The following is a 16,326-nucleotide window of genomic DNA, read 5'->3' as shown; positions in this document are numbered from 1 at the left end:
TCCTCCTGACGTGAAAGGCGCTTTATAAATGGAATCTTGTTGTTGTTGTTGTTGTAGTTTTCTTACGCCTAACTTCTCTGCGGTTTTCCTATTGGCTTTTTTTTTCTCCTTCAAATTTCCAGAGCTTTTCTTTATGCTCTCGGTGCCACTGGAGTCCATTTTGTGAAACTGCTTTCCTTATTAAAATTGGCCCAAGCCGCAACAAGCCATTAAGACGCCTAATATTAAAAAGCATTACCGAATAATTTAGGAAGAGTAATCCGCATTGCAAACATTCTGTACTAATTCTGGCTAGAGATTTTAGATTGCTGTGTTGTTTGTATGCCCTAATAAATGTGCTGATTATACCAATTAACCTTCAATTAGTTTAATTTGTAAATGTTTTCCAAATGTCCCTTTGAGACATTTGAGTGATTAAAAATGCATTTTTAAGGTTTGGGAGGGTATCAGAAGAATAATTATGAAACTATAGAAATGAAACTTGAAGGCCCATTGTATCGGAGTGATTCAATATCAAAGACTGATTACAGAGTACAATAACACAGGGTTTCAGATGGATGGTCAATATCAACAGAATGAAGCTTTAGTAGTTCATAAATCACCTGAAGCCTGGAATTAGATTGAAAATTATTTGAAATCATTTCTTCATGATTCATTTATAATTAAAACACTCTTTCAGCGTTTGAAATGATGTATTCTGTTATCCTTCAAGCCAGTGTTCTGTATTTTATTCTTGGTGATGTTCATTCCAGAAAAATAATGATTATGACATAATTACTACAAGTTTATCCAGAACATGGTAACAATTTGTTTGCCAGGAACTTCCCAAGTCTCCTATTTTTCACTTGTAGATGCTGATTGATTGACCTGCTGTGAATTTCTAGTATTTCTGTTTTTGGAAGGAAACTGTATATGCAATGAAATGTGTTTTACACCTGACTGTTCAGAGCTTTGGGACATCCTCCCGACGTGAAAGGCGCTCTATAAATGTAATTTTGTTGTTGCTTTTATATAATTAGTGGGAGATATCAATTGATTACTTAAGTCCTCCATTGAGTGTCTGTCCATGCTTCTCGGTCATTTCAATGTCAGCCAAAGGATGGGGAAATTATGTTTGAAAGGTATATCCAGCTGTCACTTAAGTTTACAGGATTAACTGGCTCCAGAGTAATGAAAAAAATTCAGCCTTCATTCTGGTTCATTAAAAAATTTGTATGAGCAGTGACCTGTGTGACCTTGATAAGTTGCACACTTTTTAACCCTGGACCAATCATTGCTCGTTCAAAAGAAAAACTTCGGATTTAAGGCCGAATCATTAAAAATGAATTAAATAAATATTGAAAAAGAAACGTGTAACATGATGTAGGGAAAAGGTCAGGGAATGGGTCAAACTGATAGTTCTTTTCGAGAGCCCACAAAACGCAATGAGCAGAATATCTCCTGTGCTGTAAAATTCTGTTCAATGGGAATCGCGGTCTTGTAGTCTGTTGTGTTGTTTAATAATCTCTAAACTTTGATGTAATGACTGGTTTGCTGCAGAAAAAAGAACAGAACTGGAATAGAAGCCCAAATTTGATATTGCGCTTTTGAAGTTTTGATCATTATCCCGAGCAGTCAATTTTCAGACAGAATGAGTAAAATGAAAAAAAGTTGAAGTCGATTCACTGAAATTACCATACTAATTAGTTCTTGTATTGCAGGCAGTAATTCTCCTTAAACTGGTGCATTGCTAATTAGAATTTAATTATGCCTGGTTTCTCAGTTATAATTATAGTTTACAAACTGGAACAAGACTATCTTCATTATATATACACAGTGCTATTCGCATTGAAAAAACATTGTTTAAAGTTACAGTATCTTGGCAGAAAAGTACTTTCTCTAACTTTTTCTATATATCCATTAAAATCTTTGAACCTTTCAATAACATAGGTGAATGGGAGAAGGTTATTCAGTCTATCAAATTTGTTCCACTAGTTTATTAGATCTCAGCAAATGTTTTATTTCCAATGCCCCACCTTTTTGCCATGGAGTGTCATTTTAAACTATGCCGAGATTAACTATCTTACTTCTGATTTTAAGGCTACGTAAAATACTACATGAAATGCAAGGATTATTTATTATATTATTAACTTGCACTCTAGCAAGACACTTAATAATGGCATTGCTTTGTATTTAATACTATGTGCAGGGTAAATTTGTTCCAATGTGCTATGATTCACATCACTGTATGAAGAGGTTAATCTTTTCACATCTGTAGTTTTCTGGATCAGAGTGTGGTCTAATAACTATCTGTCAAAGACTATTACTGACGGGTAATTCTCTACAGTATTCAATAATGCTGCTGGCTTCCCATTGGCCTGAAGAAGACAGTGGTGCTGCCAGTAAAATTGGAAAGGGCTAGTGCTATAAAAGTTTAATATGTGAGAAATATTCTTAATAGAATTAGACAGTGCCATCGGAAAACTAATCTGGTATATAGCCATAGACTGATTAAAGTGACCTGACCTCAGAGACGCCTCAACAAGCTGATATAGTAGCGACCTAAGACACAACATAATGCGGCTAACACCTATTTGATGAGAACAATTAGAAGCCTCCGGTAAGTTGCTCACTACGGATTTGCTGATTTGCTTCTGGCCATAAGTAGAGAATCCTGGATATATAGGTGTAAAATATGGAATTCATTGCTCAAGTGAAAGAGCGATAATTTATCATTCAAGTGAAATTTGAAATCCAGCTCGGACCCCTCAACAAGCTAGTGTAGTTGGCACGCAAGTTAAATTATTGAAATGCTCGTGGTAAGTTATATGAACTGTTAAAAGACCTGGTAAAATAGCACACTTACAACTTTGTTGGGTTTCCTCCTAGATAAATATCTGTCGAGTTTAAATTTATTTCTGCTAAGGTGCAGGATTCTGATAGCCCGTGCAAGTACCCTCTCTAATGACCTTTAATACTAAAGAGTCATTTCTATACCATACAGTCAATTTTCCGACAGAATGATTGAAAGGATATCACTGCAAAGAAAATTGAAAAGGTTTAAATGGCATAAAGATTTAATATATAAGAATTATTCTTAATAAAATTAGAAATCCCATTGGAAAGCTGATTTGGCGTACAACCGCAGACTGATTAAAGTGAGCTAAGCTGAAAGATGCCTCAATAAGCTGCTGTAGTAGGCCCAAAGGTTAATGCAACGTAATCCCGATGACACCTTCATTTGTTTTAACTTATAGTCGAATTGGTAGAGAAATCCTCAACAAAGATCATCCTTTTTCATGGTTTGTTTGTAAAAAAAATTAGCACATCTCTTGTAAAACATAACGATGTACAGTTAAAAAAAAACTGATGTCTCTGTATCTGTCAGATGCCCATATCAATTCACTCTTCCAATTCAAGAGCTTTGTGCCCGTCACAACAATGGGGAATAAAGAAAAAAAAATGCTCAACAATTCTAAATCCTAACTCATAATTATTTGATTCCTAAAATCATTGCACCGCTTTTGTCAAATATAGTATTCTGCTTAATGGTTTACGTTTAATAGTTATGTGAACAGCATGGCTGGAAACCAATTTATGATATTTTTTCTGTCTCTGTGGATTTCACAAACTATCAATTTGTGATGATGTGCTCTCACTGTGTAATTGTTGTGGAATACTTCCTTTGACATTCATTTGAAGGTGTTCTCTACCCTTGGTAGAGGACCTTATTATCTCAAGGAAACTAATTATTAGGCGACTGATTACTGTTAATTTGCATTACCAGTGCGTTTCCTTCTAACAAGGAATGAAAAAAATGACTCCTTTAATGAAAACTGTCCAGAGTAAAACTTAAATTCCTGGACTTTGTTTCGGAAAACATTAAGATTTTGCAGCCATCAATAGTTTATAATTTTAATAAGTTAAATGCTGTCAGACCTTTGTAATGCGTTTAAAGAGGAGTCTGGAATCCTGTTGGTACTGCAGTAAAATGCTGATAAAGTCAGTCATGTTTCAAACAGTGTTCAGGTTTTCTCTGGACCGCTACCTGTACGTGACAAAGTTATTGAGTCAGACTAAACTGGAAAGTTTTTGAAAGGCAGCACCAGATACCACAGGTCACATCTATTTGCTAGACGTTCATTATTTTTAAAATATTGCTTCACAGTCTTGAAGTGTTAAATGATATAGGAGCATAATGAATATTTAGGAACGGTTCCTTCGCCATAATTTAATCAAGAGGTTCCAGTGACATTCTAAACCACGAGTGTGAAAGTGAGCAATCGCTCCCCTGTTGCTCTTTTATTATGAATGTTTCAGTTCTACACGGAGGGGTTATTTCTTTTTTTTTGCATTTCCGCCAAGATTCAATACCCTTTGATGTGCTGTGACATTCAGGGTTTTGGCAACGTTCCTACGGTTATTACCTCTGGAAAACACCCAACAAAATTAGTATCTTTAGAAAATATTATTTTCCGTTATCCAGCCAAGTAACTGGGCATTCAAATTTAACTTTGTTTTGTGGTTCACTTGTGCTCTCCTTGAATGCCCCAAAAATATACAAGAGCAAAACATACATAATATAAATAAAATATCGTCTTTTCCAATATCTGTTCTGTATACTGCCAGTGCCTTTAAAATAAGAGAAATTGGTAATCCAACAATACAACAGCTTTCATTTATATAGCAGGGTCCCGTCCCAGAGCGTTAATCCACGAACATTGTGTTGCCGAAAGAAACAATAGTATTCTTTCACTAAGAAATAATAATAATAATAATCCTTACATTTGATATAGCACCTTATCACGTCGTTGAAATGTCTCACAGCGCTTCGCAGAACATACTGTAAATTAAGACAACGATAATGTGGCAAACATTTTGTTGTGTGCATTCACATTTGGCCAATAGAAATTAAATTGTTAAATGGAGGGACTTTGTGGTTTTGTGAGAGGGAAGGAGGAGGGGGAATCGCACGTTGTTACAAAATGTTTTGCAGTTTCTGTGTCTAAAACTGATTTCACTGCAGGGTCTGAACAGCAAATAAGGGGTAATTGTTACCAGTAATAGAGGGAAAGAAAATTATCTTCTGCTTTGTTTGATGGATTTATAGACTCGGGATGGGTGCTATTGATTATGTTTTGCTACCTGCTGCAAAGTCCTTCAGAAGCTATTCACCAACCAGTCAAGAACAGAGCAATAGAGAGGAAATGTTAGACAACAGAAATATTATAACAGAAAGAAATGTGATAGTGTGTGTGTGTGTATATATATACAATATGTATATATAATAGTTGTATAATATATAGAACATTAAAGCCATTTTACTAAATCAACGATTTAAGAATTCTAATAACTCTTCTGCAAAAAAAAAATTGCCAAACCTATCCTGAAGTTCTTTCCAATTTTATCCGCTTTAAGTAAACTTGTTTGCAGAAAACCCCGACGCTTTGAACTTCAAATGGCAGAGCTCTGCTGAGCTGAGCTGATAAGCAGTAATGTACCACATTTACAACCCTACTCACTCTGCTCCTCTGCCTATTTCACCTTTCTGACTGTCGGAAGATAAGTTCTTGTTTTTACAAGCTACTCTTTTTCTCTCCACCTCCCCCAGATGTACATGTTTTTTTTTCTAGATTTGCTGACTATTAAACTGTCATGCAACATGATTTTCTTTGTTTATTTTCAACCCATGCAGAAAATACTGCAAGCAATGATTTGTCAGTTTTCCAGAGCATATTATAACAGCCTGTTCTTGTTTGGCTTCAAATTCTTCTCTGATAATGGCATGTCAGCAACCTAATTCAGGCTTTGATTTTGTCATGGTTTATTTAACAATATGATCAGAATGCTCGTTGAGGGGCGAGGGGTGATTTATATTGGCCTTGACTCATAAAGCAAGTGGAATTGAAAAATACAATTAATCTGCCATAAGGCATAAGCATAATTTAATGGTTTGTCCCCCACTTTCTGGGTAAGATATATAAATTCCCTTGAGGCTTTCAAACAAAAGTCTTGAGTCATTCATTTGAGGTGGAAATTGTTCTTTAAAGACAAACCCTCATTGTTTTGAAGGGGAGAAGGCACTTGTCATTTGTTTTTAATCATTATTATTAAAGATAGTAAGTTAAAATGATTCCACTTTAATTAAGGAATAACACTAAATTCATTGTGAGAGAAATAGATTGTTGCATATCTATTAATGTCTTCAGATTTCACAAATAAACGACTAAATAAAATCTTGAACCGTATGAAACCAAATGTGTTGACAACATGTATAAACATAATTGTTGTAGTTGAATAGAAGCAAAAAATGTTGTACTACTAAGCAAACTAAGGCATGTGGAGTACAGAAACTTGCCTAAGGTTTTGCACCACCCAGGAATCGAACTCGCTTGAGAGGAGAATGTGCTAACCACTACATTACAGGACTTCACAAAGTATAGAAAGCCCTCCATGGAGATGATCTGAATTGATAATGAGTTATTTTAGACTAAAACTCCTGTTTGCCAAAAGGGTTATTGCCCGAGCAGGAGTTTCACTGGATTGGAAACCAAATGTTGCTGATTTTTAAGCAAAAAAATTCACTCAAAAAGTTAAAACCTCAATGGAACTAATCTTGGCACTGTTTTACAGTTTGGCACCGTATAAACCTAACCTAAGATCTGAGTCTTGCATGTTGCACGCCATCCCATTGAATCCATACGAGTTTGTTGTGGTTTTAGTGGCTGGAATCCAGTAGTGTACTGACTTCCTCTAAACACAGTCCACAGGAGACCTACATTATAAGCAAACTCGTCCCCAGCAAAGTGTTCAATAATGATCTCCTTTGTATCTGCTCCAAGTCAACATGCGGCCTGAGCAGTAATTTTGTTGTTTGGTCTATCTTCTTCAGCGATAAGAGTGAAACAGATTTTTAGTTTCTATGTTTCCTGTTGAACTTGAATTAATTATTTTCAAATGTTTATCATAATTAATGGTTATGCAGACTCCACTTTACAAGAAGATTGATCTGTAAAGTGCATTTCACCGTTCATTATAGGCTAATCATTAAAAATTAGTTCTCGTTATTGCAAATGGATAGTAATTTTCCTTTAACTGGACTGTGATTTCATTCATTTACACATCAAGTGAATCAGAACATTAGAATCTTCACTCATGGTAACTTGGATGCCATTGCCCATTGCGTCTGATTCCTTTTTGTTTGATCTCTGGCAGGGTGAAGGCCAAAAAGGGAGTGAATCTGGACAACATGAGGTCTAAAAATCCCACGCTATGGCAGTTGAAATCCGAGATCCTGAATGGAGGAAAACATTCCACAGCTACCGTGGAGGTGAATCGGAAGGAAGGTGTTTTACAGAAGTAAGAATTAACAGACATATCTAATTTTTAAATGAAATGAAATTGTTTTTCCGTATTTTTCAAAACATCAACATAATAGTAACTTTGGTGTTTGGTTTCTGCTATTTCTTCACCGGTATCAGTTTTGTATGTTTTGTAGCATGAACCAAAATACAGCTCATCATTTAGCTGACTAATAGTAGGCTTCATTACAATGGAAATGACTGGCAGTGTGTGCTAAAACTGTCTTTAATTTAGTGCTTAATCCAGACAATCGCAATGAGATAAAGGTCTCCCCTCACCTCTTAAACTTCTAATGCAAAACGATCTTTTTTCCCACAGGCATAAATAATCAACAAGCTGTCTCTCAAATTTGTCATTTAAAAAAAAATCCTAATTTAACAATTGAACGCTTCAGGGAGTGAAAGGGAGTGGTACAATGAAATGGAAGAAGTAATCTTGTATGCTTTTCAGTGCTGCGCACAGCTGGGATCCATAGTAGGGCACTTTCACACTGACGTTACCGATCACAGGACAAGTGACATTCCTGTGCTTGTGCACGATGATGATATTGCCATTTCGGAGGGCAATAGAGCACTAATTCACTTGTTCCAGGAGAGTTTATTTTTGTTAAGCCCTTTGAATAAATCTACAGCCTTGCTAATGACAAAGCACATCCACTGGATGGCACACTGTTATGTCTTCCAAATTTTTTAAAAAAAACTTCCAAGAAATAGTAATATAATATGTTCGCTATCTGTGGTTTGTCCTTATTTTCAATTCCCTTTGGGTGCTGTGGGTTTTAAAGTAGACAGGAAGCGCTTAGGTTAAGCGCCATCAATATTTTGCCTTTGGGGGAGGCATCTTTCTCACATCCTGGCTGAGATTGCTGCACGACTATTGCAATCTAAACAGCTGCACTTTTTCCTAAACATATTGCAGATTTTAACTGCACCAATTTCGCCATCTGAGAGATACATTTTTAGAAAGCCTTATGGGACCGACCTTATGATTGTATATATAAAAAAAATAGTTTGACGATAAATACCGCAACAGGTTTAGTTAAGTATAGTACCACAACGTAAAAATACTCCAGTAAAATAAATGAAAAAGAATGTGTGGGCATTCCTTAAAAAAAATGTTATTGAGTGGCAGGAAACGCAGCCAACGTTTCTAGAGTATTTCAAGTTGAATTAGACATTGAAAGCTTCTGATAGAAAGTAAGCTTGTAATATTGTATTAATGCTTCTCAAATGTGTTATTGCATGAATTTCAGAGAAAGATTTTTACCAATAAAATTCTTTCTCTTTCCGCCGTCCCCCCATACAGAATGCGAGTAAGCAAATAACTAATTTGTCCTCTGGATTGTCCAGCTGTTATTTTTTATGAAGGATTACTTTAATCCTGCAGAGAAGGGTTTTTTTAAAAAGCTATTTTAGCTACAATAAAGCTGGTCTTTAAGACCCAGCAAAATTATAGAAGCCTTGACACTTCCAGAAGTGTATGTTATGAATAGCCTGTCTATTATTCACCTTAAATGCACTTCTCTAAATGGATTTAAAACCTATATTGTGTACTAAAGAAAAGGGATACCAAACCTTCTCTTGCACTTTGTTCCTTATCCACATCATTTCCTTTACTCATCATTCGACATTATCAGCTCTTTCTTGATGATTGCATTCTGTTCACCAACTTTCTTCAGATTGTTCACCTCAGTGCACACTACCTCTGCTCTTTTCACAGAGGAGTGGCTGAATCACTAAATCGTGCTCTCCGCCATGTCTTTTGATGATGCAATAATCATCTTTATTTCAATTCTTCAGTTTCACAATTTTTCTTGCAAGTTGAACCAACAGTTACAAACAGCTACTAACCTTTTACTTAAAATATTTCCATTCATGTTCCCACCTCATCCATCATGATTTATAGCCTCTCTTCAAACGAAACGTTAAACTGAAGTCCTATCTGCCCGTTCAGGTGGATGTTCAAGATCCCATGGCATTATTTGAAAAGAGAAGGCAGTTTCTCCTACCGTCCTGACTAACAATTCCCCAGATTAAAAAAGTCATTCAATTCATGGCTGTTTGTGGGAAATAGCTGTGTGCAAATTGGCTACCGTAATTGCCTATACATATACAGTCACTACACTCTGCAGAAAACTGTGGAGCACTTTAAGATGTTTTAACGTGATGGATGTGCTATGTCAAATCAAGGATGGATACCATTTATTTTATATAGTCTTTATTTTTATATAGCACCAATACAGAGGAAATTGCTATATCAAATGCAAGTATTATTATTATTTATGTTTATAGAGCGCCAATCCTTGGAACACCAATCTTCCTTTCATTCCATCCCTGCTCCCACTGAGAAATTCCATCTAGGTTTAGGTTTACTTTACTTACCGTGGAACCCTGTTGGCCATGGCACCGGGAATACACCTTTCCCTTTTCGAACACTGCCATGGGATCCTGAACATCCACCTGGATCTCAGATCTGTTAATCTGAGAGATCCAGACAGGACGACACTCTGACAGTGCAGCAACCCCCACCCCCACAGCCAGCCCTGCATTGGAGTGTCACCTTAGACTATGTGATTATAGGTCCTGATATGGGGCTTGAATTCACAGTCTTCTGACTGGGAGGCAATAGAGTTACTACTGAGCCATGCTGACACGCATAGTGCGAGTTTGCTTATAATGTGAGTGTTCTGATGATCCGTGGTTACCAGTAATCCATGAGAGTTCCAGGACTCCTGTGTAGACTGGCCAGACCACTCGCGGTGTGAGGGAAGCCAGGCTGTTGGTTGCAATGGTTATGCGTGTCCCTGGAGCTTGAAATGATTGTGACAGTGGTCATGATTGACAGGCCAGCTTCCTGCATGCTGAGGGCATCGGAACCTGAGGCAAAATCAGCAGGAAATTGTTCAGTGGATCTCTTTTGACAGAATGTGTTATTATGGTCCTTATTCACCATGTGAGAGTGGGATCTCCCTACCTCGGAACATTTACATTTCACTTGGCCCATGTTACATCAACTTACCGGAATCTCTGTGTAGCAGAAAAGACAGAAACATGTTTAATGAGTCCCCTGAGGTTCCCCAGCTCTGTTATTCTGATCCTTGATCCTTATTTATTCCACAAAGGAAAAATTAAAATCCATTCATGCATCAACTACCAAATATAATTTCCCAGCAAAATTAATTATTTGAATTAAGGTGTATCAGATATGTATACAAATAACCCGAGTGCTTCACAAAAATGCCTCATTAGCTGATGGTTAACGCTGATAAATATTTGCATTTGACAACATAATATTTCATTAAGGAATGCTGCTTCTGGTTTATTTTTATGATTCATTCCTCACTACCTTTATGAAATTGGTTTCAGATCCTGCTTGCCAAGATTTCTGATGACCTTGTCTTCCTCATTCTGAATTGCTCACTAAAGCATTTGTGCTCCTTCCACTGCGCCCAACAGTCTGAAAGTGATTGATTAGTTAGAAAACAGTATAAGTAATCATACATTCTTTGTGTTTAATATTTTATTGCAGTGTTCTTTTAAGTCATAAGAGTGCTCATTTAATATTTTTATTTTTATTTTTTTTATAATGTCAACTCCTATAACTGCAGGTGACTAACCTGATCTCTAAAATGTAATCATAAATAAGATCATACCTAGATCAGATCATCTATCTTACTAGCCCTTGAAATTGGTGAATAGCTTTGACCATTATGGCTTTCTCTTAAGTTTGAAAATAAAAGAATATACACTGATAAATAATGCAAGAATCATATAGCCCACAATTTTGAGCCCAACAGATCCAATTAAAGGTTCTTTCATGATGTCATAAAATATCCCCTTTAATCCTCAAGTGCGATAATGCAGAGTCTGAAACTAGCGCTCTGTGTATTCATCAAAAAACTTATCCATCAGGATTGATTGCTGAGTGAGAAGAAATAGTTCAGAGACTTGAGAGCTAAGGTAATGTGTCAAACATATTGCAAGTATACATTTCTCAATGAAATTTAAGTTTTAGGAGGTCTGCCATTAATGTAACATTTAATAAGGTGCTGTAACACAAAGTGTTAGGATTTACACACATTATTCCCCATACTTTTCCGGATCCCGACTGTGTTATTGTATGAGTAAGCACAGTAGAGTCAGGCTGTTTATGCAAAACGTAGGATGGAACAAATAGTCACCCCATGGCTTCTCTCACCTCTAGCATTGACCGAGGAGAAAAGCCAGTGGAATTGTAGTCTGGCAAGAGTTAAACGTTCAGAAGAGAAGTGAAAATTAGCAAAAAAAAAAGTTTTAAAATGAAACAGCCAACAGAATACAACTGTCAGTGGTTAGTAGATCCCAAGTATTTGCTAATTTGCGAAGTATCATGGGAGAAAGTCCGTGCTAAATTGCATCAGTAATTCTTGTCTTCACTTTCGCATCAGTAATCGTCCTTCTATGTGTTTTTAAAACAAGGGATTTGGGAATGTAGAACACCACAAAGGGGAACTGGAATAAGAATCCCAAGGATTGCTTTAATTTAAGGGAGCAGTGCTGTTGCTGTACTTAGATGAGTGAAGTGACATAAGTTACATCATTTTTCGCAAATATATATTTAATAAAATCTATGCCACTGTGAGTGGCATGTGAGAAAACTACAATTTGACGGTGGCAAGTATGTGTCACAAGAGCTCAGCAAACGTACATCCAGTGCAGATTTGCGCTGTGTTCCCTGGGCTCTGGGCCCGTCACCCCAGGCAGCTGACTCTGATCACACAGTTTGTTCACCGGTACGTTGGAGGTTCCGAGAGTGAAGAGAGAGCCGTGTTGGCGGTTTATTAGGAGCCGGGTAGGGGGATGGAAATGAGTGTTTGTAAGCAGAAGAAAATTGCACGTGAGGATGTAAAGTAAGATTGGAACGCTCAGATTTTATGAAATATAAAAAATAATAATGCTTTGATAATTATCGTTTGATATATGTTCCTTTTATGTCAGGAAAACATTTGTAGAAGAGAGTAAGGATAGGGATATTATCATTGAGATCACTCCTCAATAAATTATTTTCATATGAATAAAGTGGCTCTCACTGTGTTTGACTTTTTCCTCCTACCAATCCCACATTCTCTGTTCTTTTTTGTATTGTTTCCTTCTGCCCAGAGTAATGCTTGCTGAGGCCCACTTCCTTTGCCAACCTTGGCTGTTTGCCCTTTGCACACACCCCATTTGTTTCATACCCTTTGTCAGTCACATTCTTGGCCTGTTTGCTCCCATCATCCTCTTTTTATGGGACTGGGAAATGACTTTGCCCGAGAAACCCCATTAATTTTTCCGAAGGCACATTTTTTGCGAGCTTTCCCAACCAACATACCCCTCCCCTTCCTCTGTCCAATCTCTCTATGCTTCGCCAAAGTATTAAGATATACACTACAATGTAACAAAGAATTGAAAGGAAAATATTTTCTGAGATTTCAGTAAATGCCTCTCGGCTTTAATTGCACACAGTTGGCAAGGGTTTCTACAACAGGAGAGAGAGCCTACGTGTGCATGATTTTAGGTTTAATTATAAGGTCTGGCATGTTTCCAAGCACTGAGTAGAAATAATTCTTTGTACAGACATATTGATTTTTTGTACAAAGAACCCCATCAATTAATATCAAAGAACTGTACACCCATTGCTTTAGATAATCTCTAGTGCAGTGACTGAAGCCAAATTTCTGGGTGCTCTTTATTTGTTTGTGTTGTTGTTGGCATTCTGTGTGATTGGCTGCATGTATTTTTTTTTATCTACGCGGTTCATCCATCACCTTTGGAATGAAAAGAGATGGAGGAGAAAGGAATTCACGCATGAAGAAGCTTGCCTTTAATTTAGCTTAGGTCATGATTATTGGTGTTAATTAATCGCAAATAATATTCTCTAATGGAGTTAAACCAAACCATGCATATAATTTATACGTTAAGAATATTTTTTATATTAACTAAATATATTCCATTGTCTTTCAAAGATTGTTTTCTGGTGGGAGCAAGGACGAATAAATGGCAAGTTTTTCTGGATCCTCTCACAGATCTCCTGGATTTCTCTTTAAAACACAATTTACATTTATACAGTGCCATTCATGTTGGGAATACATGATACGGTGCTACATCAAATGGAAGGATTATTATCAAATTTTGATGGGATGGAACTTGATTTGCATGGTTGTTGGTATTGATACTTTTTGTATGATTGAAATACTTCAACTGTCTTGTTTTAAACCAAGCCTATTTTATAGATCATCCTAAGGTCTCACTTGATGGCTATTTTCAGAATTTTCAAACTCTTTATTCCGATGTCTTTTTAAATGGTTTACAGAATCCCTTAAGCATGAAAACTTTAAAAAAAAGAAAGTTCATTAATTATGACCAACGCACTGGTTCTTTCAAACTGTATCCCCCACAACTGCTTTCCCTAATGCAGAGTTGTCTCACCATCCAACTGGTCTATTTCATACAAGGGTTGCCAGAATCTGAGATATCATCTTGGAGATTGGCCATCTACTTACGCTACAGTACCTCCAACATTGTCATGTTTCTAGGAGATCTGAATATGCAACGCGATATAGTTTATGCTGCCAAGGTTTTGTTGGATCACTGTAAATGTCAGATTTGTTCTGCCGCCAGTTTGGCAGGGTAAATTACGCTTATGCTAAAATGCAAAAAGGATGTAAAAGCTACATGTGGGACTTGACATAATGTGCTTTCTAGTTGTATTGTGGATTTTCGTTATTAATAGCACCGGTATTGCGGTAAACAAAGCTTCTGTTCTGTCATTATTGGATTCCAAAGCAACTTAAGCATGTAAACAAACTGAAGAAATGTTGGGTTCTTTCAGCTGATTAAACACAAATTCATGAAGTGTATCTGATGTGTTCCCCCCCTAATCTCTCGGCAGTGAAAACATTCAGTCCAATGAAATCATACAACTGGACTTTGAAATGGAAAATTTCACAAGCCAGTCTGTGACCAGACGCATCATGTGGCACATTGACTACCGAGGGAAAAATCCCCCACCAGACTCGGACAAGGTGGTGACGGAACTGACTGTAATCCAAAAAGACATCCGTGCTATTGTACCCCTCTCCATGGTGAGTTTGTTTTTTAAACAGACAAATTAATTATAATAATTAGCATGGCATTTTCAGACGTCAAACTTGGTATTCCTTATATTGTGGAAGTTTGTGCCGTCTTCAAAAAGGGGTAACAGTTTGTGCTAATTGAGTGATAAAATACTGTAATGGAAGGTGAAGAACTTTTGACTTGGCTGTGCTGTTCTGCATATTTTCCAGTTATTTCCCAGTTATGGCGACATGAGATGTATGCCAGGGACAGTAAAGTACCTGTCACTCTAAGCAACTGTTTACAGTCTTTGAGAGCAATTCTTCACCCGCTCCTCTAGAGTGATGGTTCAGTTTTGGGCCCCGAATTGTAAAACGGATATACTAGTCTCAGAGGGTGTCCAGCAATGGTTGATTAGATTAATACCTGCGCTGCATTGGATAGACTGGGTTATATTATTTAGAACAGGGTGTAAATGAATTATTTAATCTGATAAACTGGAAGAAAAGATTTGGTGGAGCCAGTTCAGCCCCAAGGAGACATCTTAAATAATAAATTAATTAATTAAATGATTCAACAATGTGTACCCTTTCTAGAGCTAAATACTGTAGTAGTAATCTTGTATTACTAGTTGAGTTTTTTTTCTTAATACTGCATTGCTTAAATAGTGAGTTCTGATGAAATCATTAGGCTTACTCTCTGAGAGGAGTTAATGAGCAAATAGTCTAAAGGTACCAATTTCTCCTACACACTGCAATAGCCAAATCATTAAAATACAGTATCTCCACTAATTTAATTCAGGTTCTTAACATTACCAGGCACATTCACATTACCACGCTCGTTACCACCAGAAAGTTTTGTTATGGCATGAGCACAGACTCAAACCACTGTACCACCATTTACACTCTAACAATCGGAAAGAAAATAATAGATGGTGGTAATCTTTTTTTTTATTGATGTAGACTGTTTTCGTAAAGTTGCTCGTGTGGACAGTTCATACATGCTTGTTATTTCACCCAGATCTTATTAAACATATACAAGTCCCATCAGTAGAGACGGACTAGTGAGCAAATGGTTTGTCAGTGTCTTTGAAGCTGAACCTGGAGAGACCGCTCGCTGCCTTACCCGGCTTTCAGTGGTGAGCAGGCAGTTGTGATGTGAGTAGGCAGTGGCTCCGTGCTTACAACAGTGTGGAAAGAGAGCCACAATTACACTGCAGTATGAAAGCAGCTTGAATGCATTTGTTTCCACTTTGTCTTTTCCTTTAATGGGAAAAAGCTGAGATGGAAAACAATTTTGTTCATTCAGTATGTAGTTTTTGAGTAAGTACTGGTACACAGGATGTTGCGGGTTTAGATTGTCCTCCCAAGGACATTCTCTATCCAGCAGTTCTGCTGCACAATCATAATTTCACATTGACTTTTTTGTTCCTCACAATTCAACAAAATCAGCTTTTAATGTATTTCAAACTAACAGAATGGAACTTATGAATCCACACATTATACAGCTCGGTATATCTGAAACACAGTGTCACAGTGCCTTGTGTAATGCAGTGCTCATAGCCATGAAATACATTGCTTTTATGCATGGAACAAACTCTTCAATGCAATGTATTTTTCAGCCCAATGGAAGACACTGCTTGGTGTATAAATCCTCTTGCTCCTCTGTGTGGTATACATTATTTGGCACTTAACATTGCTGCCTCCCCGGTGTAACAATAGGTTTAGTCTGATGAAACATTTTTCTTTGAGAATAGAGCTTTACATTCCCATGTGACAAAATGTTAAAGGGTTATGCACGAGGAAGACAAAGGCACGGAAGCGAGACATTGTGTGACTGAGGCAGCAGAGACGGGTGTTAATTCCAGTGTAGTGGTGTCAAAAATTATCTGGGGATATAATAATAATAATAA

The 16,326-nt window shown here is 37.0% G+C and overlaps 1 protein-coding gene across 1 annotated transcript in view; it reads left to right on the top strand.

Annotated features, from left to right (window-relative positions):
- tmem132e (transmembrane protein 132E) overlaps positions 1-16,326 on the top strand; it is a 129,699-nt gene that overhangs the window by 41,575 nt on the left and 71,798 nt on the right. Inside the window, exons 7-8 of the mRNA XM_042338583.1 lie at positions 7,195-7,338; positions 14,251-14,443. Coding sequence (XP_042194517.1) covers positions 7,195-7,338; positions 14,251-14,443 — 337 coding nt within the window. The remainder of the gene's footprint in view (positions 1-7,194; positions 7,339-14,250; positions 14,444-16,326) is intronic.

This window comes from Callorhinchus milii, unplaced genomic scaffold (assembly GCF_018977255.1).
Source record: "Callorhinchus milii isolate IMCB2004 unplaced genomic scaffold, IMCB_Cmil_1.0 Scaffold10, whole genome shotgun sequence".
In the NCBI taxonomy this organism is placed as follows: domain Eukaryota; kingdom Metazoa; phylum Chordata; class Chondrichthyes; order Chimaeriformes; family Callorhinchidae; genus Callorhinchus; species Callorhinchus milii.
Note: the sequence above shows the minus strand (reverse complement) of the source record. Positions and strands in the feature narration are given on the sequence as shown.